Here is a 27,617-nt window from a genome sequence, read left to right on the forward strand (position 1 = left end):
CGAGCTGGCGGGGGGGGGGGGGGAGGGAGAGAGAAGATGGGAAAGGACGTTCCCTTTCATCATTTGGGGATACTTTCCCCATTTTGCAGCCGTCATTCTGGGGCAGGGGTAGCCCTTAATCCAATGCAGAAGGAATAGATGGCTATTGCCTGGCATTTTCCTAAATCGTATTTTCAGGATGGGCCGGAAGAGGCCCTGATTAAAGTTGACCATTCTCCAGTTTGTCTTGCTCGTGCAGCTGGGCCTGCTCAATGTCTGCAGCTTCTCGATTTGACTTGCCAAAATCCTACTCCATCACTCATTTCCCAGAGAGAGTCTTATTCACACCCTTCAGCTGCATGTCCGTTCATTCAGAGGAGCAGAGGACAAGCTACAGGAAATGGCGTTACACCTTCACAGCCAAGGAGGGAGCTGGAACATTTTGTCCACGGTAGACCGGGCAGGCAGGACTGCTAGGCTGCCAAGGGACAGCATCTGTATCATCTATTTTTTGTGTATTCTTGCAAAACTATCCAAGTTCTTTCTGGAAAAATGAATTTAAAGGCTACTAAAAGCAGCGCACGTAAAGTTGATCTAAACTTTAGCTTTTCTACAGCACACTAAGCAAAAATCCAGCATTTAGAGCATGCTGGGTGATGCTTTGTGCTTTCAGAATCTCTTGACTGTTGCTCTGAGGTGTGAGTGTCCCTGAGGAGCTCCGGGCCAAGTCAGTGTGCAGTGGGGCAGGCGTTCGTTGAGGGGAGGGCAACTCCTCTGACTCTGGGTCACAACCGAGTTGGCAAGAATACAGCCGTGGTTGCTTTCTCTCAGGAGTGATTGATTGACAGACTGATTATCCTCCCCTAACTGGCCTTCTGCCCTGAGTTGCTGGTCCTCCATCCTTGGTCCAGCTCTGGTTAGCTTTCTGAGTTCACCTCAATACTAAAAAAAGCCATTATTTTCTCTCCCTTATCCCCTTATCTCCACTCCCCAGGTGGAGATGGCAGGCATGGCAGCGCACCCCCAGGCTGGGGAAGACGGGTGAGATCTCCCTTAGGTGTTCGACTGAGGGGGGGAAGGGGGAGGCTGACTCGTGCACCTGCTGTGTGCACACGCAATCGGCAAACGTATTCCCACCCTTTTTCCAGTGGGATCACAGCCAGGAAAATGTCCAGTGGCAAATATGCCCCTTCCTTATGCCGACCGTTTGCTCAGACTTCCTGCTGGTGCAACAGCATGCAGAAGTGGATCGTTCGTGGATTGCCTTGATACTGCTGCCACCCCGTCCTCTTTCTGCTTGTCTCCAATAGATGCTAGCCTCATCTGAAACCGGTTTGCATCTTCCGATGCAACTAGAAGAACGAGCTCTGCAGGAGCAGAAGTAGGCAAACCTCAGGAGCCCTTGGAGGCCGATTCGCACTGGAAAGCCATCTTCTCCAACACCTCAGAACAGAGTCCCTTGAGGGAAACTGACTTTTAAGGCTGTCTTTAAAGCACCGGTAAGGAGGGAGCAGAAAAGATACGCTGTCGGCCATCAGAGAAAGGGCTGGTTTCTAGAGCCCATCAGGCTTTGCTGTTTCTGAGGATCAGTCGGAAGCTCTTGTACATTGAAGACTTGGGCAAGCCTGTTTGGTAGCTGCTCTCGTGCCTCGAGACCCATTAAGGGAAAACTGGATGAATATCATGAATCATTCTCAGTCCAATAAAAGTTGAGGAGAGATTTATGCCAGCCACCTGCTGCAAGCTTTCCTGTTGTCAGCAAAAGGGCCAAATCTTCACCAGGTTACAGAAGGTCGCCGAAAGTTAAGAAAGTCTGCAACCCAATGTAAACTGGTTCGAAAATGATTTGGTAGCTGAAATTCCTGGAACCCATCCACTTCCTCTCAATTAATGTTCCTACTGGGAATCGTGTGAGAATTTTCCTTGGAAAGAATCACTTCCTCTTGAAGCAGTGGCCAAAACAGTCTGAGCTTAAGAAAGGAGGCAGGGAAGCGTTACGAAGAAGGGGCTGAAGGCTGAAGTGGGCCTGAATCTCGGAGGTGATGAACGGGAGGAGTCCTCGCCTCCCTGGGCCTCTTGGACCAGCCTTTCCTACTGGGGTCAGGATCCTGGACACCTGAAAGGAAGCCAGTCTGGGAAGGCTGTTCCTGGGAGGCTCCTGGGCCCAGCGGGACTCCCATCCCCTTGACCTTCCTCACGGAGAGAGGAGATGCTGGTCGCGTGCGTCGGTGACCACGTCCGCCCTGCGTGGGGCTGAGGCTTTGGCATGGCCTGACCCTTCTTCTTCTTCTTCCCAGGCAGGAGTTATCTTGGCTCCAACTCTCTCTCTCTCTCACACACACACACACACACACACACACACACAAACTACACACACACACAAACTACACACTACACACACATTCACTTTTCCTCTGCTAGGTTGTCATTAGTAGCCTGGCAACCGCTTGCCTGGGCTTTCTTACACTGGAGTCTTTGTTTGTCAAGCTGCCCTTTTCCAGAGTTTTTTCTAGGAAAGGTTGCAAGAACCCAGATAAATAAAGACCGGGGTGGGGGGAGCGTGTAAATCGGCCACACAGCACATCCTCAGGAATTGAAAGGACCTGAGCACCGTTTCCTTCGAGATCGTCTGTGCTTCATGGTTGCCAGTTCAGAGCACTGTGGAGTCGAACAGCTGAATTGGACCAAAGCCTTTTCCATCCCGCAGCCGCTGGGACCCCCTGAGCAGGACTTGGCCCCTTCCCCACAACCAGTTTCTGATTGACATCTTGGGGCTGGCTCATGCCATTCATCCCTTCTGGAGCCTGCCAGAGCCTCGCCTTTCCAGCCTCAACTTTGGGTCCGCTCATCTGCACACCTGTGTGCTGTTTATCAGTAGAACAGCCACCAAGTTATTCTGTCCATTCTACCTTTTCTGATCCACACGTAGCTCCCCCTACAATGGACCCACCCAGAGCTACGAAGAGCTGCCTCAATGGAATCAGCGCCACAGGGCTGATGTTCTCAGACCCAAGACCCGTCCAGGACCACTTGCATGGTGCCGAAAACAACCTGGCCCAGGGAAGGAGCCCTCTCGCGTGGCTCCCTTCTCACACCAGTCTACACGAGGCAAAGGAGCTGGAGCTGGGAATTTCAGCTGATCGTCATCCATTCATCTCAGCACTTTCATAGCTAATGTTTTCAGTGTGATGGGGAGATCTGTTGCCCCCCATAAAGCAGCTGCTTTGGGCTCACGCCAAGCCGTTGAGTGCCTGTTACTTTCTCCAAGAAGTGGGGGGAGAAGGGGACTCCCCACCACGTGAACCCAGCAACACCATCTCTTTGCCCAGCCCAGGGTAGCTTCTCTGGGAGTCAAACAGGCAGCGGGAGCTTGGATTGGCTGCAGCTTTTGTGCTCATCCTGGGGAGGCTCCAGAAGGCCTCGGGCTTCGTTTTGGGGAGTGCCTTCCAGAAGAACAACGATCCCATGCCTGCGAGGTATGCCAACTCTACCCGGGTGTCCAAGGAGCTTCCCTGGGATCAGCGGCTGCCTTGTAGGGGGAAGAGTGTTGTCTGGAAAGGAACTGTCTCCGTCTGCTTGGAAAACCCAGGCTGACTTTTTCTTAAAGCTTTGGCCAAGTGCCTCAAGAAGTCCGGTTTTCTTTGCTGAGAAGGGCGGAAGCACGGCTGGGTCCCCCAGGGAGGAATGAGAATATCCAGAAGACAGATTTATGCCCCCGCGTCCACCTCAGGAAGGCGGAGGTCTCTTGGCTGATGGATTACTTCCACCGCTCAGTTTCACTTGCTACTTGAGGCCACAAATGAAGGAAACTGCTTTCCCAGCTGTGGCCTTCTGCTGGCTGGCTGGCTGCCCTTCAGAGACCCACCTAAGATGGGATGAGGCTTGGTGAACCACCCCAGGCTCTTCCCTTCTGCTCCGTCAACACCCCGAGTCTCCGTTTTTTCTAGCCTCTGGTGCCTGTGGAATTGGCCCTTTAATTATAAATACCTCCTCATTATTCCTGATTTTTAGCTCTCCTGCTGTGGTGATGAAGAGGCTCGAAGGGGCAACAGTCAGCCAAGAGCGCACTTCACCACCTTGCGCAGATATGCCAAAACCTCCCACTTTAGTGCTAAGTAAACATTTTTGAGTTCTCATTTTGGGCAGAGTTTGGATTAGCTTCAGTCCTGGATGTGCAACTCTGGAATCGGCCAAATCGACCTTGTTAGAGGGGCCGATTCAAGTTGAACTCCAGGCCTGGAATCCAAAAGCATTCTTCTCTGTGATTTAAGAGCCAGAGACAGGTGTGCATATTTAAATAAAATTCCACTTTATTTAAAAAATAATAATTACAAACAGAGAATAAATAAATAAATAGATCTGTGGGGGAGGCCGCGAGTTTCTCAGGCGGCTAAAATCTCCATCAAAGGCACTTCGCTCTCCCCCAAAACCAGGTCCCTTTTCATGTTCCCCCCTTTGTTCAAGGCCTTCATGCGGACGGAGAGCTGGCGCAGGTGGTCCTCGGACACGCCGAGGAAGAAGAAGTCCTCGTTGAAGATGGGGTTGCGGCTCCGCTTGATGACGGTGCTGCGCTGCTTCTGGATCTTGCCCGGCAGGAGCGAAAAGCTGATGCAGCAGTTGATGCTCTTGGGCTCCAGGGGGGCCGCCCGGTAGAGGCCCTCCACGCTGATCAGGCGGATGCGGAGGCGCTGGTTGGCGGGGCAGTGCTGGGAGGAGAGGCGCAGCAGCCCCCCCTTGTCCATTGCCACGGTGGCTTCCCTGCCCAGCCGCTCTGGGCCACAGGGATACTCCAGGGGGAAGACAGGCGGGGGGAGGAGGCCGGGGAGCAGGGGGCTCTCCGAAGAGCGCCGGGGAGACCCGGGGCTGCTGTCCGTGGAACTGCCCTCATCCATTGACAGGGAGCCGGCCCGCATGGTGCCCGACAGCCTCCGGGCCCTCCAGTATTGGCCCGGCAGCCGCTCCTGGCTCCGGGCTTTGAGGAGGCAGCCGGGCCGGGCGGGAGACCTGCCCAGCAGGGGGGAGCCGAAGGGCGAGGACTCGCTGGAGGAGGCCGTGTCGCTGTCCCAGGCCCCTTGCCTGCTGAAGAGGTGTCGGCGGCGGATGGCCACCGGGCTGGAGGCCGGCTCCCTGCCGGCATAGCTGCTGGCCCGTGACCGGGGCAAGACCAGGGAGCTGCCCGAGACCTCGCTGTGGAAGATGGACTCTTTCCTCCGGGTGTGGGGGCTCTCCAGCAGCACGCAGAAGCCGTAGGAGGTCTGGGCCTTGGGCACGTGGGGCAGAGAGAGGGCGGCCTGCGACTGGGGGTCCGAGTTGGTGCCGCCCTGCTCCAGGTCCAGGTCCTCCTCCGCGCTTTCAACCTGGATCAGGTGGGGCGGGAAGGGGCCAAAGCCGGGCGAGGCCGCCTCCTGCAAGCCCGGCTCAGTCAGGCTGCGGCGGGGCTGGAAGGCAGGGCCGGGGCTCTTGGCCGGTGGCGGGCTGCTCAGCCGCGGAGGGATGCAGAACTCCGGGATGCGGTCCGGGGTTAAGATGTTCGGGAAGGCGGTGGCCGCCGCCGCCTGGCCCTTCTCGGAGGGCAGCGCCAGGAAGAAGGGGCCCAGCAGCCCGGCTTCTCCGGGGGACGCCCGCATCTTCTCCAGGAACCACATCGGGGCGCAGAAACGCCGCCTGCCTGCCTGCGGGAGAAGGAGGCGGAGGTTAAGACGGGACGGCCGGAGAGCTCTCGCCTAGAAAGCCCGTCCGTTGTGGGGGAGACCTCGGAACTGGCTGGGATTGCACGGATCCCCTCGATTCCCGTCTGGCAACCCCACCGCCTCGGGGTCCCTCCCGAGCCCCTAAGCCTCGCCCTGGGACTGCGACTCTCAGAGTCCGTCGCCAGGATAGGGAGGATGCTGCGGGCAGCCAGGCGAGGTGGGTGCGCGCGTGCGTGTAAAACCAGCGTGCTCTTGTCAGGCTTCCGATGGGAGAAGACCCCCCCCCCCCATACAATCTATAGGGCCCGGGCACAGCAGGGGAGACCAGAGGCGCCTACCTGGCGCAGCTGCGCAGGCTCGCTCGCTCGCTCGCCGGGACGCCGCCGCCGCTTCCCAAGTACCGGAGTGGCTCCCTCTGAACTGCCGGCGACTCTGCTGTGGCCGCCCTCGCCGCGGGCTCGCCCTTTTATGGCCCGGCCCGCCGCTGGGACTCCAATCACAGGGCTGGGACGGAACGGGGGCGTCTTCCACTGGCTCGGGAGCGCGCAGTCTGCAGGGCGGCGCAAGGGAGAGCGGCCGCCGGAGCGCGCTCCCGGCTGCGAGTCGGCTTCTCTGGGCGGCTGAGGGGGCGGGGGGCGGGGTGTCGGAGGGTGAAGTCGGGGCGGTCTGCGTAGTCGGCGCTCGCGGATCCTGCCGCGATGCGAGAAATCCCATTTGGGGGAAGCTCTCCAAGTCCAGCTTGGCCGATTCCCCCCTTCGCCCGTTCTCGCCTGGAGAAAATCCGTCGTTGCCAAGAAAGCGTAGCCTGAAGAGGAGAGGTACGTAAGTGTTCAGCAGTGGACCTAAATGGCAAGGAAGGGGTCCGGGCTGACCCTCTGGAACAGGCTGCCTTGGGAAGTAGTGGAGGTTGAGGACGGCTTGGGATTTCGCCAGAGGTTGGACTAAATGCTCTCGCAGGTCCCTCTGACCCCCTCCACTCTGTCCCCCGGGGTTCAGCTTTGTGGGGGAGAGTCTGAGCCTTCCTTTGGGTGTTTCCCTCTGAGCCAGAAAGAACAAAAGCAGAGACGCCAACAAGGCACAGAGCTCTCTACCTGCCGCCCTGAAGGCAGCCGAGATATCTTCCATCTTCTCTCCTGCCAATCCCTGCAGCTTCTTCCTATTTTTCCCCCACCCGGCCGCCCCAAAAACCCATGCTGTTTTTCCAGCCCTTCCCAGGTTTGAGCCGGGGCCCTTCTCCCTTCCAAGGCTGCCCCTGACTGACTGGTGGCCTGGCTCTAGAAATGGCACCACTAACCACTCAGCTCTTTAAGAAGAGCCGGCCTCTGTTCAATCTGCAGGGTGGGCTACAACACCCTCCTTTCTTACGGGAAGTTGCAGCGTTTTTGTCAGCGGCCCCGTTTCCTGGGCAAGGTGCCCACCGCCTGTGACAGCCACAAGTTCCTCTTTGCCCTTCCCAGAAGCCAGAGAGCCCTCTGGCCCTTTAAACAGGGGTGCCTGGCAGCAGATCCAGATTGGGCCGGGGAAGAAGAGCCGAGCCAGACTCCTTCCGTCTCTTTCAGGTCTGTCAGACTGGCTGGTTTTATTCCCATCTCCTGAGCGCCTTCGGAAGACGGCTGAGAAGTTTGGAAGCAGAGGAGACCAAAGCCTAAAAAGCAGAGAATTGTGTCCTTTTCTCCTTTGTGGAAAAGACAGCAGTCAAGGACTTGGCAGATCTCGGCTTGGGTTAACAGCTCCACCGGCTGGCAGTTGTAGGAAAAGGCCGTTTAATACAGCCAAAGTCTGTGCAAACACCTTCAAGTGAGACTCGGAGAAGCCACAAACGCATCTTGGCATAACAAATTGTACATATGGAGAAAATTAAACTAATTGAGTGCATTTAGAGCATCTTCTCAGGCAAGCACAACCACAACATCATGAACTACCTGGCATTTGTAAGAGTCCTTCTAAGAACAAAACTCCTGCACATTGTCACCAATATAGAACTCCGCTTACAGAAATTCCTGGTGCAGTTTTGCTCCCTAGCTGAGGAACAGGCAGGCGGAGGACCTCGTGAAGCCACGTGGCCCGTTGGGCTGGGTACTCAAACCATTAGAGACCACTGGAGCTCAGTTTCTGCCCTGTATGAAGCAGGCGGATGCTCTAAGCTGGCAGCAGCACTAACCTCCCCCAGGGATCGCAAGGGATCCACCCATCTTGAAGTGGCCATGGTAGAGGAGCACCACTCTAGAGGGCCGCTTGGAAGACAACAGGAAATGTCCTGATCTCCCCGTTTGGGTTGCAGAAGCAGAGGAACAGATCGGCAGCATTTGGTCAGTTCTTCCCCTCTTTCGTGTTTTTGGTCTCTCCTCAGCCGAGCTTATTTTCAGTCTCGGGAGCCTGGTGATTTGGGAGTCTGAGGATAGCCGCTTGGGAATTTGGGGAGGGAAACTGGGAAAAAACAACTGGTGGATGTTTCCAGGAAGCCCATTTCCTGCTTGAGAGGCCAGGGCCGGATCTAGGATCCTTGACCCAAAGGAATCCCAACCCAACAGAGCTTGGAAAGGGACCAAAGTGGAATCAGCAACCTCCATCTTCATGCCTCACGTATTTTGTAATTGGGGTGGCCAGATTCCAGCTGCATTCATTCACGGCACTGGACCGAAAATTGCAGGCATATAAAATTGATTCATCCTCCGTTTCAGTTACAGATATGGGTGAATTTCCACTCTGGAGTCCCGTCCAAGGAGCGTCACGCTTTTAATGACCTCAACAGCCATGGGGAGCAGGACCTCTCTTAATCTCGGGGCAGGGCTGGTCGTGGAGGAAGTGGTGGGAGCACAAAAGGAGGAACCGTCTCCGTGTGGTAGAAAGAAGTTCAGGGAGGATGAGAAGAGCTTTGGACGCCTGGGAGTGCTACGGACAGCCAAGCAGACAAATAAACTGATCATTGAACAAATCAACCCAGAATTTTCTCTCAAGGCACAGAGGACCAGACTCAAATTATCTCAACGCATTGTTTGAAAGATGGAAGGACAGAGAAGGAGAGGTTGGCCAGCAATGAGGTGGACAGACTTGATTACAGTCATCAAGGTGCCCTGTTGGGAGATCTGAAGAACATGTCGGGGACAGGCCCTCCTGGAGAACATCTGTCTAGGTGGTCACTAAGAGTCACCATCACCTGATCACATGGAGTCACTCAGTGTAGAGTTCTGGCTTCTTTGGGAAATCTATAATGCTGGGGAAATGGAAGGAAAGTGGAAAAGGGGACGACCAGCAGTGAGTGGCGGGGCTCAATCCCAGGCGTGGCCTGGGAGGAAGCCACCAAGTTGGCTCCTCCTGAACCTTGCTGTCCTTTGCACTATTGCTGAAAGGGACACTCTTTCCTTCCTTTGGTCCAGTGGCTGGTGTATACTGAGAGGCAAAAATAAGGCCCGTAAAATTCAAAGCCAAGGGGCTGAAGTTGGAGCTGGCAGTTGTGAGTTGCACACCGGATGGCAATTCTAACCAGAGTGTCAGAAGAAGCTGTTTGTGATACTTTCAGATTTTCAAATTTGCAAGCATACACAAATGCCTGCTAAAAACATTCTGCATGGAATAGACAGACCTACCAGAAAAGAAAGGGAGGAAATCAGACAGGAGCTCGTAGGGAGTGAGGAGAAAACATAAAACGCATCAGTTTCCACTGCTGAGCTATCGGGAGTATTTCCCCATCGCCTTGGAGGAACTGGAGCTGAATGGGGGGGGGTCTTCCGAAGACACACCCGAGGCTCCGTACCTGAGGTTCAGCCCTTCTCCAGACAAACTAAAAGGCTTTTTGCCCCCTCTGTAAATAAAGTTCGTATTCCAATAAGAAAGGTCTCAAGAATACATCCTTTCTGGGCTTTAGAAAGGGAATTTGTTTTCCCTGAATAATAAATAAAGTATATCAGCCTGTGAAAACAGAATCTTTTCCCCTCCTGCACATAACTATGGGATCAACCAGAAGGTGCAAGGTTTGTGCAAAGAGTGTGCAACGCTGGGGCCTCCTTGGCCATCTTGGAAGCAGATGTTCCAAGTTTATTAAAGTTAGCAATACAACAAGACTAATCATAATGGATTTTGCTGGGGAAAACCAATTAGTTTTTGGCAGCCCTCCCAGACAGGAAATGCACTTTGGGGACTGAGAGACTCTCCTTCAGAGCTCCTCTGCAGGATCTCCATGCAGTGTGTGTGTGCGCGTGTTCGTGTGCGTGTGTCCAGGGCAGCCGTGGCCACCATTTGTCTTGCCAAATCTTCAAAGGCACACAGTGGTGTGAATCTCAAGCAAGATCTGCAGAGAATTCAAATAAAACTGCAAGACAAAAGGCAACCGTACAGATGTTGGCAGCTGCGCCCCAAAGGAACGCCACAAACAGGGTATCCTCAGGTTGGCATTTATCAGCCTTGTTTCCTCTGGAATCAGTTCAAATGCCATGGGAGCAGGGGTGGGCAACCACGGCCCCTTTGCAACCTCTGGATTTCAACTCCACGCTGGCCCAGGAAGTGCAGAGTTGAAGTCTGTGGGTCACAAAGGGCCATAGTTGCCCAGCCCTGCATGAGAAGAAAGATGGAGGATCCTTATGGCTGGCTGGGGAATTCTGGGAGTTGAAGTCCACAGGTCTTCAAGTTGCCACTGTTGGACATCCCTATTCCTGATCACTTGGATCCGAATCACCATTTTGGATCCTGCGCAACACTGGGAAAGTTTGCTTGGATTTTCTGCAGTTGATCTAGTGTTATTGGTAGATATATTACCCGATTACATTTGAGGTAAGTTTTGCAGCAGCTAGAACTACAGCTGGGCCCTTTCTGACTGAAGATATGTGCCAGGGAGGTTCATGACCAGATGAGCAAACGCCTTTTAAGGATCCAAATGCTTTGCGAGTAAAAATTCTTCCTCCTCCAGGCAGCTTCTCTCTCCTTCCATTGCTCTGCTATCTGATTTTCAAAGGTTTCAAGGCAGCAGCACTCACCATCTCACCAAGCGATGCCTTAAAACAGATACAAATAACAAAAGTCTTTTCTGACCACTGGATGCCCCTCAAAAGCCCAGCTGGGAGTCGAAGTGCACACCTTGCCCTGCCTGAAAACCAGTGCTTAAGCCAGGGCTTATGCCTGGCTGAAGAATGCTGGGCGTTGAAGTCCACAAGCCATAAAAGGGCCACGTTTGAAGAGCCCTGGCTTAAGCCAATAGGCTGAGGAAAGCTGCTGGTTCTGACCAGAGCAGGTAGTTGTTCCACCCACCCACCCCCGCTGCTCCATCCTTCCAGACTCCTCCTTCAGGGGGGCTGAGCAGAGAGGGGGAAGCGGGGGGGGGGGGTCGCTAGTGGAAGGAAGGATGGACGGAAGGACAGATGGGGTCACTTCTTCCCTGAGCAGGGCCCCGGCTCCTGTTCCTTTACCTGCCAACAGGGGGCAGCCTTGTCTTACTTTTCAACCCTCTCCATGGGAAAGAACATTCTGGTGAAGGGAATCGCTGCTTTCTCACCCAGCACCCGGGACACGGCAGAACTTGTGTGTGTCCCGATCTAGGAATACCCTCAGTTTAATATATTACCTGACTTTTCCAGACACTGACTTACTCCAGGACGGTGTAGACTTTTGCCTTCCCGGCTTACTTTTTTGCACCTATTAAACCGGGAGCTAAGTTTCATTCACACGTCCGCAGATACACGGGGCTGCGCTCCCACGCCTGCGTCGGGCTGCAAGGCAGCTCCCGGGCTTGTCTCGTGCCTGGAAATGAGCCGCGTCGATCAGGGTCTCCTGGTCTCCACTAACCGTGGCTAATTATGCTCTGCGGCCCCTGCTCCACCCGCAGGCCTGGGCTCAGCCCACCCCCACCCCGAGGAGAGCGGACTAGCGCCTTGACACTCGGGAAGGCAACGCCCCCCCCGCCCTCAAATTGCTTCCAGCTGAGCTTGCCGCGCACCGCCGGTTCTGCGCGCGGCCTCGCTGGGGCCGCCCCTCCCCTCGCCTCCGCAGCCCCCGCCTCGCAGCCGGCCGCGGGGAAGGGTTCCCGGGGAGCCGCCGCCTGGACGCACCGCCCGCCGCCGCCGCCGCCGACCCCCGGTAAGGAGAAGGTCCGCTGGGCCGCTCGAGGCCGGGGTTGGAAGGGCCGGCGCCGGCCGGGGGCCCTTGGCGGAGGCGGGGGGCGCGCTCGGGGCCGAGCGGACGCGGCAGGGCTGCCCGGGGAGCGCGGGCGGGGAGGCAGGTGTGCGGCGGCGGCGGCGGCGGCGAGTCGGGTGGGGAAGCCCGGCTGGCCGGCAGGTTGGGCCCGGGCTGATGACGCGCTTCCTGCTCTCCCTGGGCCGGGGGTCGCCGCCGCCGCCGCGCGGGGGCTGCCAGTGGCGCGCGAGCCGGCCGCGGAGGAGGAGGCGTTGGCGGCGGCGAGGCGAAGAGGAGCGGAGCGGAGAGGCTCCCGCCCGCTTCGCTCTGCCTGGTAAGGCTGCGGCGAGGCGAGGCAAGGCGAGGCGGCGGAGCTGCTGGGGCTCCAGCGCGCCGGGCGCCACCTGCCTGGCCCGCCGCCGGCACCCCCGCGGCTGAGGAGCCCGGGCGGCGCGTTGGGCGAGCGGCGGCCGGCGGGGGTTGTCCGAGGGCCGGGGGGGCTTCTTCTCCGCGGCCGGGGCTGCCGGACGGCGCGCGCTCCCGCTGGGCCGCCCCTCCTGCGGGGGCAGCCGCGCCCCTCGCCGCCCTTCCGGCCCGGCCCGCCCGCTTCCCTCCCGGAGCGCTGCTGGCGGGGCGCGGGGCTTCCTCCGGCGGGGTGTCGTGGCCGGACTCTGCCCGCCCTTCGCCCGCCTGTGGGCCAGGCCGGCCCGCTCCCCGGGAGCCCCCGGGGAAGGCCTCGTGCCCCGGAGCCCGGAGCGAGCCGGGGGCTCCTGGAGGAGGGCTGCCCGCGCGCGGGATGGTGAAGCGCTTCCCGACAGCCTGGCAAGGGAGGGCTCTGCCCCCGCCGCCCTAGAGCGGCCCCGGGTGGGCTCGGCGGGCAGCCCGCGCCGTCCGGTGGTGACCCGGCCGTCCTTCATCGCCTGCCCCGCCGGAGGTTTTGGAAAGCTCCGGTGTTGGCGCTGCCCCCCCCCCCCGCTGTTTCTCTCCTGCCCCGACCTCGGCCCCTTCGTGAAGAGGTCTGGACTTCCAGAAGGCCCAGCCAGCCAGCCTGCATGGAATTCTGGGAATCGAAGTCCAGAGGGATTGCAGTACAGAGGAGGGTGGGATCTTCTGATTCCCGTGTTGCAGGTGGCAAATAATGCAACCTCAACCCCCAAATCGCTTGCTACGCATGGATGTCCTGGGAGGAACGGTGGGTGCCCCAGTGGGAAGGGCCGTACAAGGTAGAGCTAAGCTATCTTTGGGGCAGGGGGGGCTGAATAGGCCCTCCCCTGCACTGTGCCTCTGCTGCGTGGCTTGGCCGTTCTCTTGGTGCAATTATGGGCCCTTGACAGACGCCTTATTTAAAAGTTCACCGTGTTGAATACGTATCGGGACGAGCCCTTGATTGGCAAGGGATTGGGCACATCTTCTGCCGTTCCTCTGGTGGAAACCTGGGGCTGTGCCCGATGCCAACTGACCGGCTGAGTGGTTGGCAGGTGGCAGCTGTTCTGCACCTGACTGGCCCGTGTGGCCGCTCAGATTTGGGTTAGCCTTGGGTAGAGGAAGCCGTTTTGTTAGCCTCGGTTAGCTCTTTGTGCGCTCCGCCGCATGCCTGGCTTCGTTATTCTGGACAAAGAGAGCAAGCGGCCTTGGCACCAGGAGGATCAGCCAAACCACCCGACTGTGTGTTCTTTTTTGCACACGCAGGCAGGGATGTTTCTCTGCATATCTTGAATTCTTCAGGTTCGTTAAGGGGATTCAAAAGAGGGATATTGCTAGATTAATGGAGTTTGAGTTGATGTAGGGATTTTAATTGTGTGATTAATCCAAGTCCATTATCTGGTAAAGATGGAGCAGGTGGTCCTTGAAGAGATTTTCCTCCCCTCCTGTCTGCCTCCTAAGAGGACCAACTAAGGGTCCCCAAAGGGTCAAACCCTGGAGGAGACGGTTCTTGATAGCTCAGCCTCCCCATGTGCCCTCCTGCATTCCAGAAGATTGACGGGGGGGGGGCAGCTATGGCTTCAAGGGAGGCATCCTTTGGGTGGGGTGTTTGTCCTTGCCTGCCTACCTTGCTTGGGGTCTTTTGGGTGTCTGGGGGGGGGCAGCCAGCTGTGCAAGGCTTGGCAGCTGCCAGTCACTTTCCATGTCCTGGATTTCTGGATTGATGCCGCTATTTAATCATCCCTGGGGAATATCGGTTCACATCTTGTTAAACTGTGTCTTGATTTAATTGGCTTGGTCCTCGCAGCACGATAAGCCATGTTGATGTCTTACTAGACTTGGATTTGCCCAGGGCATCATGCCCCAAACCACGTGATGGTTTAGTGGGCAGGCTTTGCATCTGTTTCCCAAGGTCTCTGGCTGAGGAACGCCTGCTTCTTCTGGCTGGATCTGGACTTTCTGTCCCCAAAGAAAGAGAAATTTAACTTAATATGTGTAAGAGCTTCCAAAATTCTCAGCCCATTTTTCTTTGGGAGACACACTTGGGCTGCTTCACACAATGTCCCAAATATTTTCCACGTGGAGTGATTTGAGCTTCGTATGCAGTTCAAGCCCAGCGTTTTTCTCCTGTGAACTGTGACTGATGGGCCAGTGAATCCAGTGCATGCACATATTTCTCTTTTGAGCAGCATTTCCCATGCCTGTAAAAGCTCGGGAGAAGGATTTTAATGTGTTGGGTGCACGTTGCCCAGCCTTGCAGCCCAAAGCAGCTGAGTGAGGCTGCTTTCATTTCTCTTGCGCAGGAAGACAGTTTCCCTCGTAATCAAATAATGCCTGATAATTAAGTGGAGGCTTTGAGCCAGTGCCTGAACATGCATCTGAGTGCAGGAAGAAGATGAGCCGAAAGGCTGGCTGGATGGCAGGGTGAATCAAGCACGGGCATCCTTCTTGGGGAGTGGCGGGGACGGGGGGGGGGGAAGGACAGGGCTGGTGTTCCTGCAGGAATATTTATGGCTTTGAGCAGAGATAGAGTTGGACATTTCCGCAGATGGACAGGCATGTTACCCAAAGATAGCCAGTGCGGCCTGTTTGGCACACCGGACTAAGTCGTTCTGGGGTTCGTTTCTGCCAGTTGTGAATTATTCTGCCAACCGGGGGTCAAACACAGGGTGTAAACTGGGCAGTGTTTCTGGTTTCAGTGGCCCTTGCCCATCACTCCTCTCCTAACAGAGTATGCTGGCGTTTCAGGGAAGGCTGGACCAACTTTCTGCCCTGGCACGGGGATTGCGCCCCCAAGCTTCCCTATCCATCCGGGCACAGTTTGGTTGTGGGAATGGAGCTGCGTTGCAACTGGGGGCTTCTAATGAAGGTGCCTCTCCTGGCCAGCATTTGGCAGTTGCAAAGGGGGCCTTGTGGATGTATTTTTATCCCATTTTCACTGCCAGTTGTCAGCCTGCATATCACAGCTATTTTTCACACCAGTGATAAATGACTGAGGGCCCCGATCCCCTTATTAGGCTGGCCTGGGGAGATCTTTTGGCCTGCGGATTTCTTGAACTGCGTGCCCATCATCTCGGTGGTGGCCTGAGGATTCTGGGGCTTGTAATCCAGCACATCTGCAGGAAGGTTAGACTGGGCGAGTGGTTCGTTTCTTGGGCCATTAAATTGCAGCCTTTCCTCGGTGTCTGATTGCATCTGGTTCTTTTTAGGCAGGGGCTGCGGATCCTCGTCCTGATGTGGGTTGTGCAATCCATCTGTGGTGCTTTGGCTTCCCCTCCTCGTGTGTCAGTCTGAGTGGGGTTTTTTTCCTCCAGTAGCCTTTGGGTCTGCCTTTTTTTGGCATAGAAATTATTTTGGTCTCTGGTTGTAACATGAGATGGATGGTGGCTAACACGGACCAATAGATCACTAAAAGTGGGTTGGAAAACCGGTTCGTTTGTTTTTATCCATTCTCTCCATCCCAGCAATAGAGGGATATCCGCAGGGTATGGGGTGATGGGTCAAGACGTCAGCTTTGATCCCAGCACCACTGCTGCCATCTTGACCTTTTTGACCAAATCGTGGGGAGAAAATATATTGGAAAAGTCTATCAAACATCCTTGAGCAAAACCAGCTTATTTTCTGTCTAGATTAGTTTGTGGAATTGGCAAATCTTTGAGGGGGAGAGGAAGTGCCAGTGAAATCCTCTTGTTATTCCCCCCCCATGGCTGATCCCTGAATTGGGGTGACCTCCAGGCGCTTTCCAAAATGCCCTTTAGCTTTAAAAATTACTTGGGGGGGGAACTGTCTGTAGAAGCTCCCCTCCCCTTGTCACCACATTGACCTTGAGCTGCAGCAGGGAAGGCCTCCACATGTGTTGATAAATATTTCCCCTTTAAACTGCTTGAAAAGCAAACAGCTTTTGTTTTTCTAAAGGGGAGACTTAATCCCTACCAACTCCATCCCGCCCCCACGCTCTTCCCCGTGGCCTGCTAAGGGAACCCCCAGGTTGCAGTCTGCAATCGAGCACCAGCCTCCCGCTTGTAATTTGGTCTCTGCTGTGGAAATTGTGGCCTCTTAATTATGGAGATGGAGATTACGGAGGTTGGATTCTCCCTGGCGTTCAGCTTTGCCTCTTGGGAGCCCATGGAGTGAGAGGATTTGTCCCTGCATAATTGCGCTTTTCATATGTTGTCTGTTTTTGTAAGAATAATTAGCTCCTGAATGGTCTGGTGGGTTGTAATTAGAAGACAAAGCACCTCCACTCCTCTGGGTGGGCAAGCTTTTTTCCCTTTTGGGTCTGCTTGGCACATCCACTTGGGTTCATTCTGCTGGGCCGGAGGGCAGAGCCTGTGCATGAAGCATGAAGCTGGGGGGCTTGTGGTTCAGGAGTGCAGCGCTGTCCCCCTAGGATTGACTCTGACCTTTGGGGCAGATAAATGCAGAACGCTGCACATGGAGCATAGGCTTCCCTTTTACAAAGTGGGGGGAAGACTCCACTCTTGTATCCTTTAGCCACGTGGACATGCAGGCACCAGGCTGGACCAGGATCTCTTTAGTGCTCTGCTTGTCCTCCCTTATCCAGTTCTGCAGGTGGGACCAGGAGTTATTTTGCCCACCTGCCGGGATTTGGAAGCTGTTGCTTCATATGGAAAAAACACTTTTCCAGAACGTGAAAATCCACCCAGGAGACTGTTGCTCGTTGAGTTGGCATGCCTCCTAAACCAACTCTTCTCTTGAATGACGTTGAACCGCAAGCTGCCAGGAGCAATTCCACAGAAAGGCTGTGTGGCCCCAGAAAGTTGATTTAAATCAAGGTGGGCTCTAAATGCTGCCTTGTGAAGTGGAGATGATGGGGGGCTTTCGCATTTCAGAGTCCAGATTCCTGGGAGAGAGTCTTTGCTGGCTCTTCTCTGTCAGCCCAGCTTTAACCCAGTTTATACTAATCAAGCATAGCTACTCCTTAGCTCATCCCCAGCCTGCCTGGCCCATCCTGTGTCATCCAGGACATCTGGAGGCGATTGCATGAAAACAGCTGGACCGACTCCAGGGCCTGTTTTAAATTGTTTGAATGCAGAGAGCAAAACCTCTCCAAACAGTCCCATATATTTGCCTTGAATCTGATTTACTTATCTTATTTAGAGGCCACACACGCTCCGGGGTTTGGTCTGGTTTCGCCTCACCATCTCTGCAGAAGGAGAAGGCCTCTCCCGGTCCAGTTTAAGGGTGTGGTGTTTCTTTTAAAGAGTCTTTATCAGAAGAGACTATTATCCTTCCAAGCAACCAAAAGAAACTGGTGTGGGATTCCTTTAATCAGATTTCACCCACCGTTTCCCACCTATAGGCACTCCCCTTTGAAACCAGCTGCCATATTGGGGGGGGGGGTTGCAGGTTTGGTAAAAAAGGAGCCCTTCTCTTCCCCCCCCCCCATTCAGTTGAATAGGAAAGAACAGGGGTCCTCAACCTTGGCAACTTTAAGATTTGTGGACTTCAACTCCCAGAATTCCCCAGCCAGCAAAGCAGCTACCTAGAAGCCCAGATGCTCAACCTTCTTTGAAGTTCCTCTGCTTTGCACCTGGAGAGGCTCCTTCAGTCTGAAAACAGAGCTGCCCTGTCTTCCCCCCTTTTCCTCCTCTCTCACGCAAGGGAGCCTGCAGAGAGAAACGCCCAGGCTCCTCTCAGTGCAGATAAGGAGGAAGATGCTCTAATCCACTTTGCCATCTGACTGGCTCGCCTCTCTGGCTGCTTCCCCGCCAGTCCAAAACCATTAAGACCAGAGGTTGCGACAAGAGGGGCCCGAGGCCGCCCCGACCCAGAGTTTATCCCTCTCACGCACTCACCCAGGTGGAAAATTTCAGGTGCGCCAGGTCTGTTGTGTGTCAATCCACAGACAACGTTTATAGCAGCAGCAGCAGCCACTGTCTTTCAGCTCTGGTGTGACTCACACACTTTGTGGCCCCAGTATACCAACCCAAACCATGGGTAGCAAGCCTAGTTTTAATGCGAAGGGTTGCGACGGCCATTCCTCCACCAAGCAGGTTGAGGGAGTTAAAGATGGCACACATTTGGGAAAGGCCATCCCAACTCAACCCCACGGAGCTGCTTCGTCTCTGCCCGCTCTTTGGCCAGTGTGCCAAACAGGCGGGGAGAGGCCTTGGGGAATTCTCTTAACTCTTTGGACTCCAACAGGTGCTGAACTTCACGGGCCTTTTAGTGCTCTGGGGACTCATGAAGCTGATGGCCGTTGCGGATGGATTACATGTGCCTGACATTTTGGGGGCAGCTGTGCTTCCCCGTAGTGGCTTAAGATGGTGGGGAGGCCCCTTCCGTTCTTGCTGGCCGCCACCTGTTTGTCCAAGAGCCCAAGGCAGATGTTGGCAGCAGTCTTGAACTCTGCATCGGTTGAGGGATTCCCCCTCCTCTCTGGTTGTGCCAAGGAAGTCTCAGCCCCCTGGATGCATCGGGGAAACGGTTGCCCAGGGGAAAGGTCCAGCCTCAAGAAGACCTCCTTGGGTGAAAGAGGAAGAACATCTCCACTTGTCTATGGAGGTTCTCAGTCATCCAGGTCATGGTTGTCCCAAAGGTGCTTTTTCAAAAGGCAACGGACTTCTTTCTCCACTTCTGCCTTTCCCTCACAAGGATGTTCTTCGCTTGCCATCTTCTCGGATGGCTTCGTAGTGACGGATCCTCAGGTGGTACAACATACTCGGGCATAAACCATAACTGACAGATTCTAACTCCTGAGTTCATATAAAATGCTACACCAAAACCAACCAGTTAAGGTTTGGCTTGAATGTAATATATGATCCAATTTTTAATAAGAACAGACCCAGATGCATCCATGTTTGTCTCTTCGTAATTTTATGAGGATTTGGGACCTGGTTTTTTGTTTGTACTATAGCCCAGCAGCCCCCAACCTTTGGGGCACCAGGGTCCGGTTCTGTGGAGAGAAGTTTTTCCTTGGACTGGAGGGGGATGTGGTTTTGCGTGCTGCTTGCATCCCACAGAGGGGGCTTCGCTTGTTTGCGTGGACCGGTTTCTGGCATGTCATGGCATGTCATGGTGTTGGGGACCCCTGGTATAGCTTATTTTTCTTCCTTGGAGCTTAAAATGAGTTTATTGAGGCTTTCCGTCCAGAGTGGCCAACTCAAGCCCTCTTCTCTCCAATTGGACATTGAATCGAAGAATCTCGTCTCAAGAAGCAGAGATTCGTTATGTGACAATGGCGGGGGTGGGGGAGGTGGTGGTGGTAGATAGGGAGCTATTTTATTGCCTCTCGAAGTTGCAGAAGCCTCTTCCAAACTTCATTCTCTTCAGATCTTCTCACTTAGCTCTCTGACTGAGTCTGTGTTGGGGGTCACTGGCTAACGTATACAATGGGCCCTAAAGAAGCTTGTTAAATTTATTCTTGAAGCAAAGACAAGGCTGCTTAAGCGAGATTGCCTTTTATGGAGGAAACGTTTGTTGCAGAGCTGGGAGCATGTTCAAAGAGTGCGTGAGGGGGAACAAAGCCCTGCTCCATCTGCATTTTTGGAACTGAAATGTTCAGTTCATCTTCCATCAGAGAAAAGAGCTATTCATATTTTTCTGTCCACTTGATTGCTTCACCGAAATGTCACTGTTGGATTGCTACCTTATAAGTGAACAATATAGGTTTGCTGTTGAACACGGAGCAAGGTTTATATTGATCCATATTTGCTGATATAAGTGACGGCTTTTGTTTAATTTTGTCTTATTTTCAACAGAAGAGAATCTCTGTTGCTCAGAGTTGAACTGTGGAGTCCTTGATGCTCACTGTGCTTGGTGGTTTGCTTGCAAATATTTCATGACCCAACTAGGACTGATGCACTCAAGGTGTCACCGAGTTGGGTAATGAAACATCGGCAAGCAAATGACCAAATCCAGAAACCACCAAAGACTCCACAGCTTACCTTATTTTGCATCCTGTTTTAGTTGCAGAATGGCCTCTCCAACTGTGATTGGTCAGCGTAGAATTTGGTAGTCATACTCAGGGCACAGTTTTCCACTTCAAGTTCAGATTTGCACTGAACCTAAAGGGAGGTAAAAACCAAGTTGTACTGTTCCTGTATTGAATTATTTCATTGAACACCAGGTTTTTCTAGTAATATTTTGATTTCTTTATGTCATAACTGAATCTGCTGCGTGCTGCCTTGGCTGAGATGATTGAGCATGCAGACCCCACAAGCCTGGAGGGTCCCATCTGAGGAAGACTAAATTAAGTTTGCAGTTTGTGCCTTTGCAGTTGCCTTTGTTACTTTCTCCGAGAAACGTGCCTCTGGCTCCCTTGTTAAACTGCTTTTTAAAGGCGCACAATGCACAAAGCCATCTCTTTGACACTTGGATGGGAGCGTTATGGAAATGGAAAGAAAGATAACATTGTTGGCATTCCGGAAAGCCACACATGAGCTGCTCAAGGCATCGCAATACGCATCCTCGGAGTAGTCCTTAAGTCAACAATGGTCTGCTTGTGCAGAGTTGGGTCCCCTCTGGACACAGCAGCTGGCCGGGATGAGACCGATTCTTCATGGGGACATTCCATTCCACATTCATCTGGACACAAGCAGAGAGTTGGATTGGGCCAGAGTGGGGCGGGGGGGGGGTCGCTGCCAGGAGAAATAGAGCATAAGGAAATGCAGCATTGGGAGTGGTGGGGCAGAGATTTGAGTTCCCCCTGTGTTTTTTTTGATTTAGGCTCCTGTTTAGAGCACTGGAGAATGTTTGGCTGTTGTGATTGGCTGGCCTGCACTGATGTCACAGCAGGGTAGGAAGCAGTTTCCTGTCTGCTTCTGGCTGGGGAAGGAAAGGAAAGGAAGAAGAAGGCGGGGCAAAGAGTGGGACTGTTTCAGAGGAGAAAGAATTTAGAAGAAAGGGAAAGGGAGGGAGAGGTAAAATATGGGAGAGGGAAGATAGGAGCAAAGGAAAGAGACGCCGCAGCAGTTAGAAAGGAGTCAAGCCATCTCAGGGCCTCACCCATGGGGACCTCTGCTGTGGGCGTTCTGGGTGGGTAACCCCCTACCCAGCAAGGACTGGAGAACCCGTGGGAAAGCGCAGGCAAATCCAGTTTGGCTGCCTGTCGGCTTCCCTCCCTCTTAGCCCAGACTGAGCCCCTTCCTCGAGCCATCGCATCTCAGGTAGCGTCAGCACATCCTGCTTCGCCCTTGATGTCAGCATCCTCTGTGCCTCTACGGATCTGCTGCTCCTGTTGTTATTTTATGATGGGAACATTGCTCAGCCGCCACTACTTATTCTAGCCTGACCGACTGATGAGCTTTGCCAGGAAGTTGAGGGATCAGGCATGGTCTCACCAGAGAAGACCACCTCTCTCTGCCTCAGTGGAAGGGAATCTCAGCTCAGCAGGCAGGGCCCAGCCTTAGTAGGCTTTGTCTGGGACTCCCCTCACCGAATCTCGGACCTGCAGGCTAGGCTGAGAAATCGGTGTCTATTCCAGAACAAGGTGGCTCTCTGTTGACTAGAGCGCCTCTACAGTCCTTGGCTGCTTTATTCCGCCTTCCTTCATCATTGCTGGAGCATAATCCTGCCAAATGACAATTAAAAAATGGCTCATTCTTTCTTAGCAGAGTGACCGGTGGCGAGTTTGCCTGCTCGCCTGCTCCTTTTGCAAAACTGAATTTGTGAAGTTTTGCCGTCTTAAGCAATACAACTTTGAATTGAATTGGCAATATAAGCCAAAGAATTCTTTTTTCTAAATTCAGAATTAGCAGATCGAAGCTGGAAAAGAATCTGCTCAAGAGCAGGAAGTTAGTGCAACTTGGCTCAAATTACTTGCTAATTGAAGGAGGGAGAATTTGAGGGAGTTGTTTTCACCTTCCTGTTAACGTGTGAATTGCCTGCTCCGTTTGGTTGAATTGCCAGCCTGCCTCTCTTGGGTTTGTCGGACCTCCAGCCCTCTCTCCGGTTTCCTGGGTTTATTGGTCTGTGGCTTGTTGGCTTCTTTCTTCTCCATCTTCCTTGCCAAAAGACCTCGCAGGCTTTTGCCATCTCCTCCCATCCTTCCTGCTCCCGATTCCATCCTCTCGGGCCCATTTCCACTCCAGGTTCCTGTGTCTGGAGGGCGGCCATGGATTGCTGGAGAAAGATGGCTGGTGGGGAGATGTGGCCACGTGGCCACGTGGCAGATCCAAAGCAGACTTCTGCGCCTGGGCTTTTTCTGCCAGCACTTGAGCAGATCTGTCTTCCAGCCCCCGAACAAAACAATCTTCTGCATGGCCGTCTCAACATTGGCTTGCTATGTTCAGCTCTCATGATACAGGACTGCTTTTGCAGGAATTCTTTAGGCAAGTTCCTGGAAGTGTGTTATTCAATTATTCAACCAAAATAACTGAACGGGATCTCTGTCTGCAGCAGCCTCCCCCAGGGGGAGTTTCCTCCTGGTTGTATTGTTGAGATGTGTTTGAATATTAGTTGTATTGTGCCCAGCTTGGTCCTAAATGCTCCAATGGGGAACAACGCCAGCGCGTTCCCACATGCCAGCGCTGATGCAGTACAGTCAGTGGGTGGCTTGCATCTATTCCTTCTTGAGTGGCCTCTTTTCCAATCTGGGCAGCTATAATGGCGGGATTCTGTTGGCAGAAGCAGAGCCGTGCAGAATGCAGATTCTTGGTGCCTTCTGATGCCAGACAGAAACCGATTTATTCTTGGCTGTCTCCAGCCAAGTTTATTTCCAGCTCAAGTTTATTTCATGCCTCGTTGTTTGAAATGGGTCTTGAGTTACTTTGGAATCAAATCCTGGGTTTCCTCTGGATGATGTGCCTCCTCGTGATCAAACATGGTGCCTCTTCACCTTATCATTGCTTGCACAAAGGGAGCTCCAGCATTGGAGGAACTCAGCTAGAAGATCACGGGAGGATCTGGGAGAAGAGGAGATGATGCTGGCCAAGCGCCCGGCCCTGGAAGTCAGCAAAACGTATCAAGGGCGCTTTTTAACAAAACCTGGTTGAAAGTTGAAAGTTGTTTGGATAAGAAACGCAGTTGAGAGATCGTCCATGCCAATTTTGCAGGACCTTCGAATCAATAAATAAGGCTACCAAAAGTTCAAAAACGAAATGGCTCGTGGTTCAGGCTGTGTCCATCTAAGCACATTTGTGTGCAAAGAGGTCTTGGGGAGTGGATATTATCGGAGGGCTGCTTATCCCCCCCCCCCCCCGCAGTTGCGTGTCCTACATAAGAGCCGTTCCTGCATTGCTGAGCAGACATTAATAGCCCTGCAACCTGAAACCGCCCTGCCTCCTACTGTATTGTCACAGCAAAATCTACTCTTGCAGCAGCAGGTCTGAAATCCCCCGTACTAAAAAAGAGGCTCCCTTTGCAACCGGGCGGGCAGCAATCGGAGAGAAAACGCTCTGAGCGAGGATAGAAACTCTGGGAAAAAAATATGGCTTTGTGTCCTGCAGACGTGACCTCTCGGCTGGTGTAGTGAGGAGGCCACTGGCAAAGATTGCGGCCTGAACTGACCCTGCCGATGGCTTGGTGATCTTCGGAAGGGATGTCCCGACCTCTGAGATGGTGCTGAGTTACTTGGCTCCTTTGGAAAGAACCCCAGGGCTCCGGAGGTACGTGCTGGTAGATGGAGGAGGGAAAATGCCAGGGCCACTGAAAATGCCATCCTGCTAAGCAGGGAGTTAAGGCCTTAGAGAGGTGTTTGGAGGTGTGCCAGAAATCTTGCACAAGACCTGGATGGCCGATGGAGCAAAATAAAAAATCTCCTTTCTAATTTAATTTGCACTCATGGATTCGGCAAAGACCTTGAGCTGGGGTGTGTCTGCGAATGTATAAAGAAGACGACTATCTGTTCTGCAGGATTTTTTAAAAAAATACTAACTAAAGTTAAAGCGACACAAAAGTGCCATAATAATAATAATAATAATAATAATAATAATAATAATAATAATAATAATAATAAATAATAATAATAATAATAAATAATAATAATAATAATGATGCAGTAATAATAACAAGCCGCCTCTCTATTCCTGGGGGCCCCGGTGTCTTGTAGGTCTTCCTGTTCCCCTCCTGCTTTCTTTTCAAGCCTTGAAGTTTTCCCATTAAAGTCTGGAGGTCACTGATCTGATCAACAGATCAACAGCTGAAGATTGGTGTCCATCAGCCACAGAGGAAAGATTGTGGGGAGGGGTCAGCATCCTGATTTAAGAGGTGGTTGCAGGCAACTCAGATGTTGGGGGACATCATCCAGGAAGAAGTTCTTTTGTTGAAGAACTGCAACAAAATGAGACCAACGGGAAGTCGTCAAGGACTTGCTGATAGAAGCACTTAGGGTTTCTCCTGCTGGGTGCTAATGAATGCCTCGGCCCTGCTCTGTGCTGGGATCCAGCATGGTTGGCATTCTAAGCAGAATGGGGAGGCCCTCTGAAGTTATTTCAAGCTGATTGGGCCTGATAATTAAAGCTGGAGGCTGGCAAGAGCCTTCAGCGCCAGCTAGTGGGTGTCCCGACACGTCCTCTTAAGAGCCTAAGCTTTGCCTGCTGGATGGGACTTCTAATCTAGCCGAGCAGCTGCCCAAGGAAGGCTATGAATCTCCCAACAGCCCCATTGCCATCATGGCTAAGGGATGTTGATCCCCAGAACTTCCGTGAATTTATCCAGCCTTGTTGTAAAGCCAAAAATGTCTGCATCCAAGGTCAGCCAGGCAGTTTGAGCAGTTGTCCTGAACATCTGGAGGGCACCAGACCAAGTGGGACTGTAGTAGGTAATAGTTGAGGGTTGTTGATAGTTGGGAAAAATTACAAGACAAGTTCCTATTGCAGAATACATAGGTTTTTTTTAAGATTTGTGTCTTGTTTTAGTATCACATTGGACATAACACCTTGCTAGCCTTGATTCGTTTGAGGAAGCTAAGCAGGTTTGGGCCTCTTTGGTACTTGGATGGGTGTCCATGAATCTTGAGACGTTGAGCTTCTCCTGAGAAGGCTGCGCTTTGGCACCTTCTCCTCTGAGGCTTCCTACAGGAAATGACCCCAGCCCTGGGGAGGGAACGTTGTAGCCAGCAACTCATGCTCAGCGTGTGATGGAATGCAGTGGCCCAGAAGTCACATCCCTCCACCTCTTCCAAGGGAATTGAGTCTCTTGATTGCCTGTGAACTTCAGATGCTAAATTATAGTTCTGGCGGGCACAAAGAGGCCTCTTGGAAGCAGACTCTCATCTGCCAGCACGACTCACCTGGGCCACCTACGCAGAGCAGAGGCCTTCACACCAACCCGTCTCCCCAGTGTTGCCATTGTTGCCATGGGGAATTGATCCTTTCTGGAAACAGGCAGAAACAGCAAGTGTGTTTCCAAAATTGCAGGGAAAAATGTTCAGATCAGAGAGAGGGAACGAGAGAGAGAGAAAGGGGTGCTAAAGGGGTCCCTCTGTCCAAACCATGGAGTGAGGATTCTGGGTGCCCCTCCTCTCTTGCTGCAAGGGGTCATTTCCTGGGACCAGAAACAATTAAATTCCTCTTAAATTAAATTGTGGGAAAGAAATCTAAAGAAAGTCCCTCTCCTTACTAGAAGCTGGTCTTCCTTTTGATCTCCTAAATCCGGGATTCAAGATTCCTGACAGATGGGAGGAATGTCAGATGGACATGGCTGGATACCTGGTGTTTCCTTTCTGCCTCCTCCCCCTTTCAATCTCTCCTCCGTCCACTCAAAGTCTTCTCTTAGACCAGTCTGCAGCAGCATCCATCATCTGTAGCTCTTCGAGGCTGTTGGCTTGGCTCGGCCCCCAACCCTGCCGGTCCAAGGATGGGTCGGGTTGGTGGAAGCCAGCCCTGAGTCAGATGGAGACGTTGTCTCACCTCTGTTGCATCTGCTCCGTTTCCAGCAGTTTCCCACTGCAAACTTATTATTCCCAAGAGACAGATTTGGAGTTAACGTTCTGCTCTCTGGCTTCAGCTTAGCAGGAGTAATTATTACGTTTCAACAGTCAATCGCTGTAACTTGTCCTTTGCTGCGGCATGTTTTGGAAATTGTATTTGTCTTCTGGGCCTCCTGGGAAGACGCTTTGTATTTCTTATTGCATTTTTGGAGCTGTGTCCTAAGATTTTGACACCCGTCCAAGTTTTCCTTGTGGCGAGGGTGTCCTTCTCTCGGTTTGTGTGAAGGCCCCACGTGTTCTGTGGAACTTAGAGTGGCATGATAGGTGAGGTATAGAGCCAGACCTGGTGCTGTAGTCGGTTACAGATCGTCCATCTGGGTCAGAGCTGAGGTTCTGCTTCCATTGAGCAGAACCTGCTCCGTACCTGTTTTCAGTGGAAGATGCTCACATTGGATCTTTCCCCCAGACAGGGTGGTATTTCACGAGGCGGTTTGAAAGGCAATTGCTCGATCACCTTCCTCTACGGACGGGAGACTCCCTGAGATCAGTGGTCAACTTCAGGTGTGGCACAGTTGCAGCCGAGTTGGAGGGGGACAGTGATCAAAGAAGACACAAGCTGGAGCATCTTTGGGTGATATAAACATTTTTGTTGTGATAGAGAAGAGCAGACGAGTGAGTTTCTGCCTCCTCCTGCCCAGTTTCCTTGCAGAGGCTCCAGCAGAAATATGCTATTGTTTGTGTGTGTTTGGGGGGAGGGACTCTTGATGTTCAGTAAATTGTATAATATGGCCTGTTGTTCCTTGAACCCGGAACACCCTGGCCCTGAAATACAGAGACCACTATCAGCCTCTCTTCTTCTGTTGATCCCCAGGGGTTGGGTGGGGGGCAGCCTACCTGGACGTTTGGGTTTACGGCAGAGCCTGCAAAAAATCACTTGGAAGCAAGATGGGATTTTTTTAATAGACAAGAGCTCTAAATGAGCTCATCTTGATCAATTATAAGCTCTCTAAGCGATCCTCTTGCTCACTGGAAGTCAGTTCTCGTGGGATCCCCTAGTGTTAGCTGTTCGGTTCCTTGGCTGGCTGCTTTCTCCTTCTCAGTCCTGAGTGTGCCAGCTCTTGGAGAAGAGGGCTTGCCAGCTCCTGGTTGGCATCACCAGCTCTTCGCTGTCTCGGGCAGAGGATGGCCCTTCCCACACGTGCAAGCAGCTTTTGCCTTCTAAACGGGACCAGAACGAACCCAGCTTTTCCCTAGAAAGAGAGTCGGCTCTGGGTCTCGGCTGCCATGGGCTTGGATGTAGGCTGGGGACGGGACAGAGAGAGCATAACTATTTATGGGCGACTTGAGAAAAGGGCTGCAGGGTATGTGTGTGTCTGTGTGTGCGTGTAATTGATAAAACAATCCAGAGCTGGATTAGTACATAAGGCTAAGCCATGGTTTATTGCAGGAGCGCCATCTCTGTGGTTTGCGCAACACCCTGATCCATGAAGTTCACCATCTAGGTCAGAATACCGTTGGCTATTTTGTGGTTAAGTGCATCACTCAAAGGTAACCTTGGTATGACAAAAGGACCAAGGAGCGGCTTTGTT

The 27,617-nt window shown here is 53.1% G+C and overlaps 2 protein-coding genes across 3 annotated transcripts in view; one reads left to right on the top strand and one right to left on the bottom strand.

Annotated features, from left to right (window-relative positions):
- Window positions 1–4,265: 4,265 nt before the first annotated feature.
- LOC308673478 (C2 calcium-dependent domain-containing protein 4C-like) lies at window positions 4,266–9,496 on the bottom strand. 2 transcript variants are annotated; one of them, XM_081337172.1, is made up of 2 exons: window positions 6,008–9,496; window positions 4,266–5,647 (listed from the first exon to the last, which is right to left on the bottom strand). In XM_081337172.1, exons 1-2 carry the CDS (start codon window positions 6,792–6,794, stop codon window positions 4,362–4,364), a joined length of 2,073 nt encoding a protein of 690 aa, XP_081193298.1. In that variant the 5' UTR covers window positions 6,795–9,496; the 3' UTR covers window positions 4,266–4,361. The 2 variants fall into 2 exon arrangements, with proteins under 2 accessions (XP_081193298.1, XP_081193299.1); XM_081337173.1 differs by having other exon boundaries at window positions 4,266–5,651; window positions 6,008–6,094.
- Window positions 9,497–11,912: 2,416 nt separating this feature from the next.
- The window catches only part of TLN2 (talin 2), a 64,669-nt gene continuing 48,964 nt past the window's right edge, over window positions 11,913–27,617 (top strand). The window contains exon 1 of the mRNA XM_081337264.1: window positions 11,913–12,105. The gene's annotated coding sequence lies outside the window, so the exon portion shown is untranslated. The remainder of the gene's footprint in view (window positions 12,106–27,617) is intronic.

This window comes from Vipera berus (genome assembly GCF_964194415.1).
Source record: "Vipera berus genome assembly, chromosome: 12".
In the NCBI taxonomy this organism is placed as follows: domain Eukaryota; kingdom Metazoa; phylum Chordata; class Lepidosauria; order Squamata; family Viperidae; genus Vipera; species Vipera berus.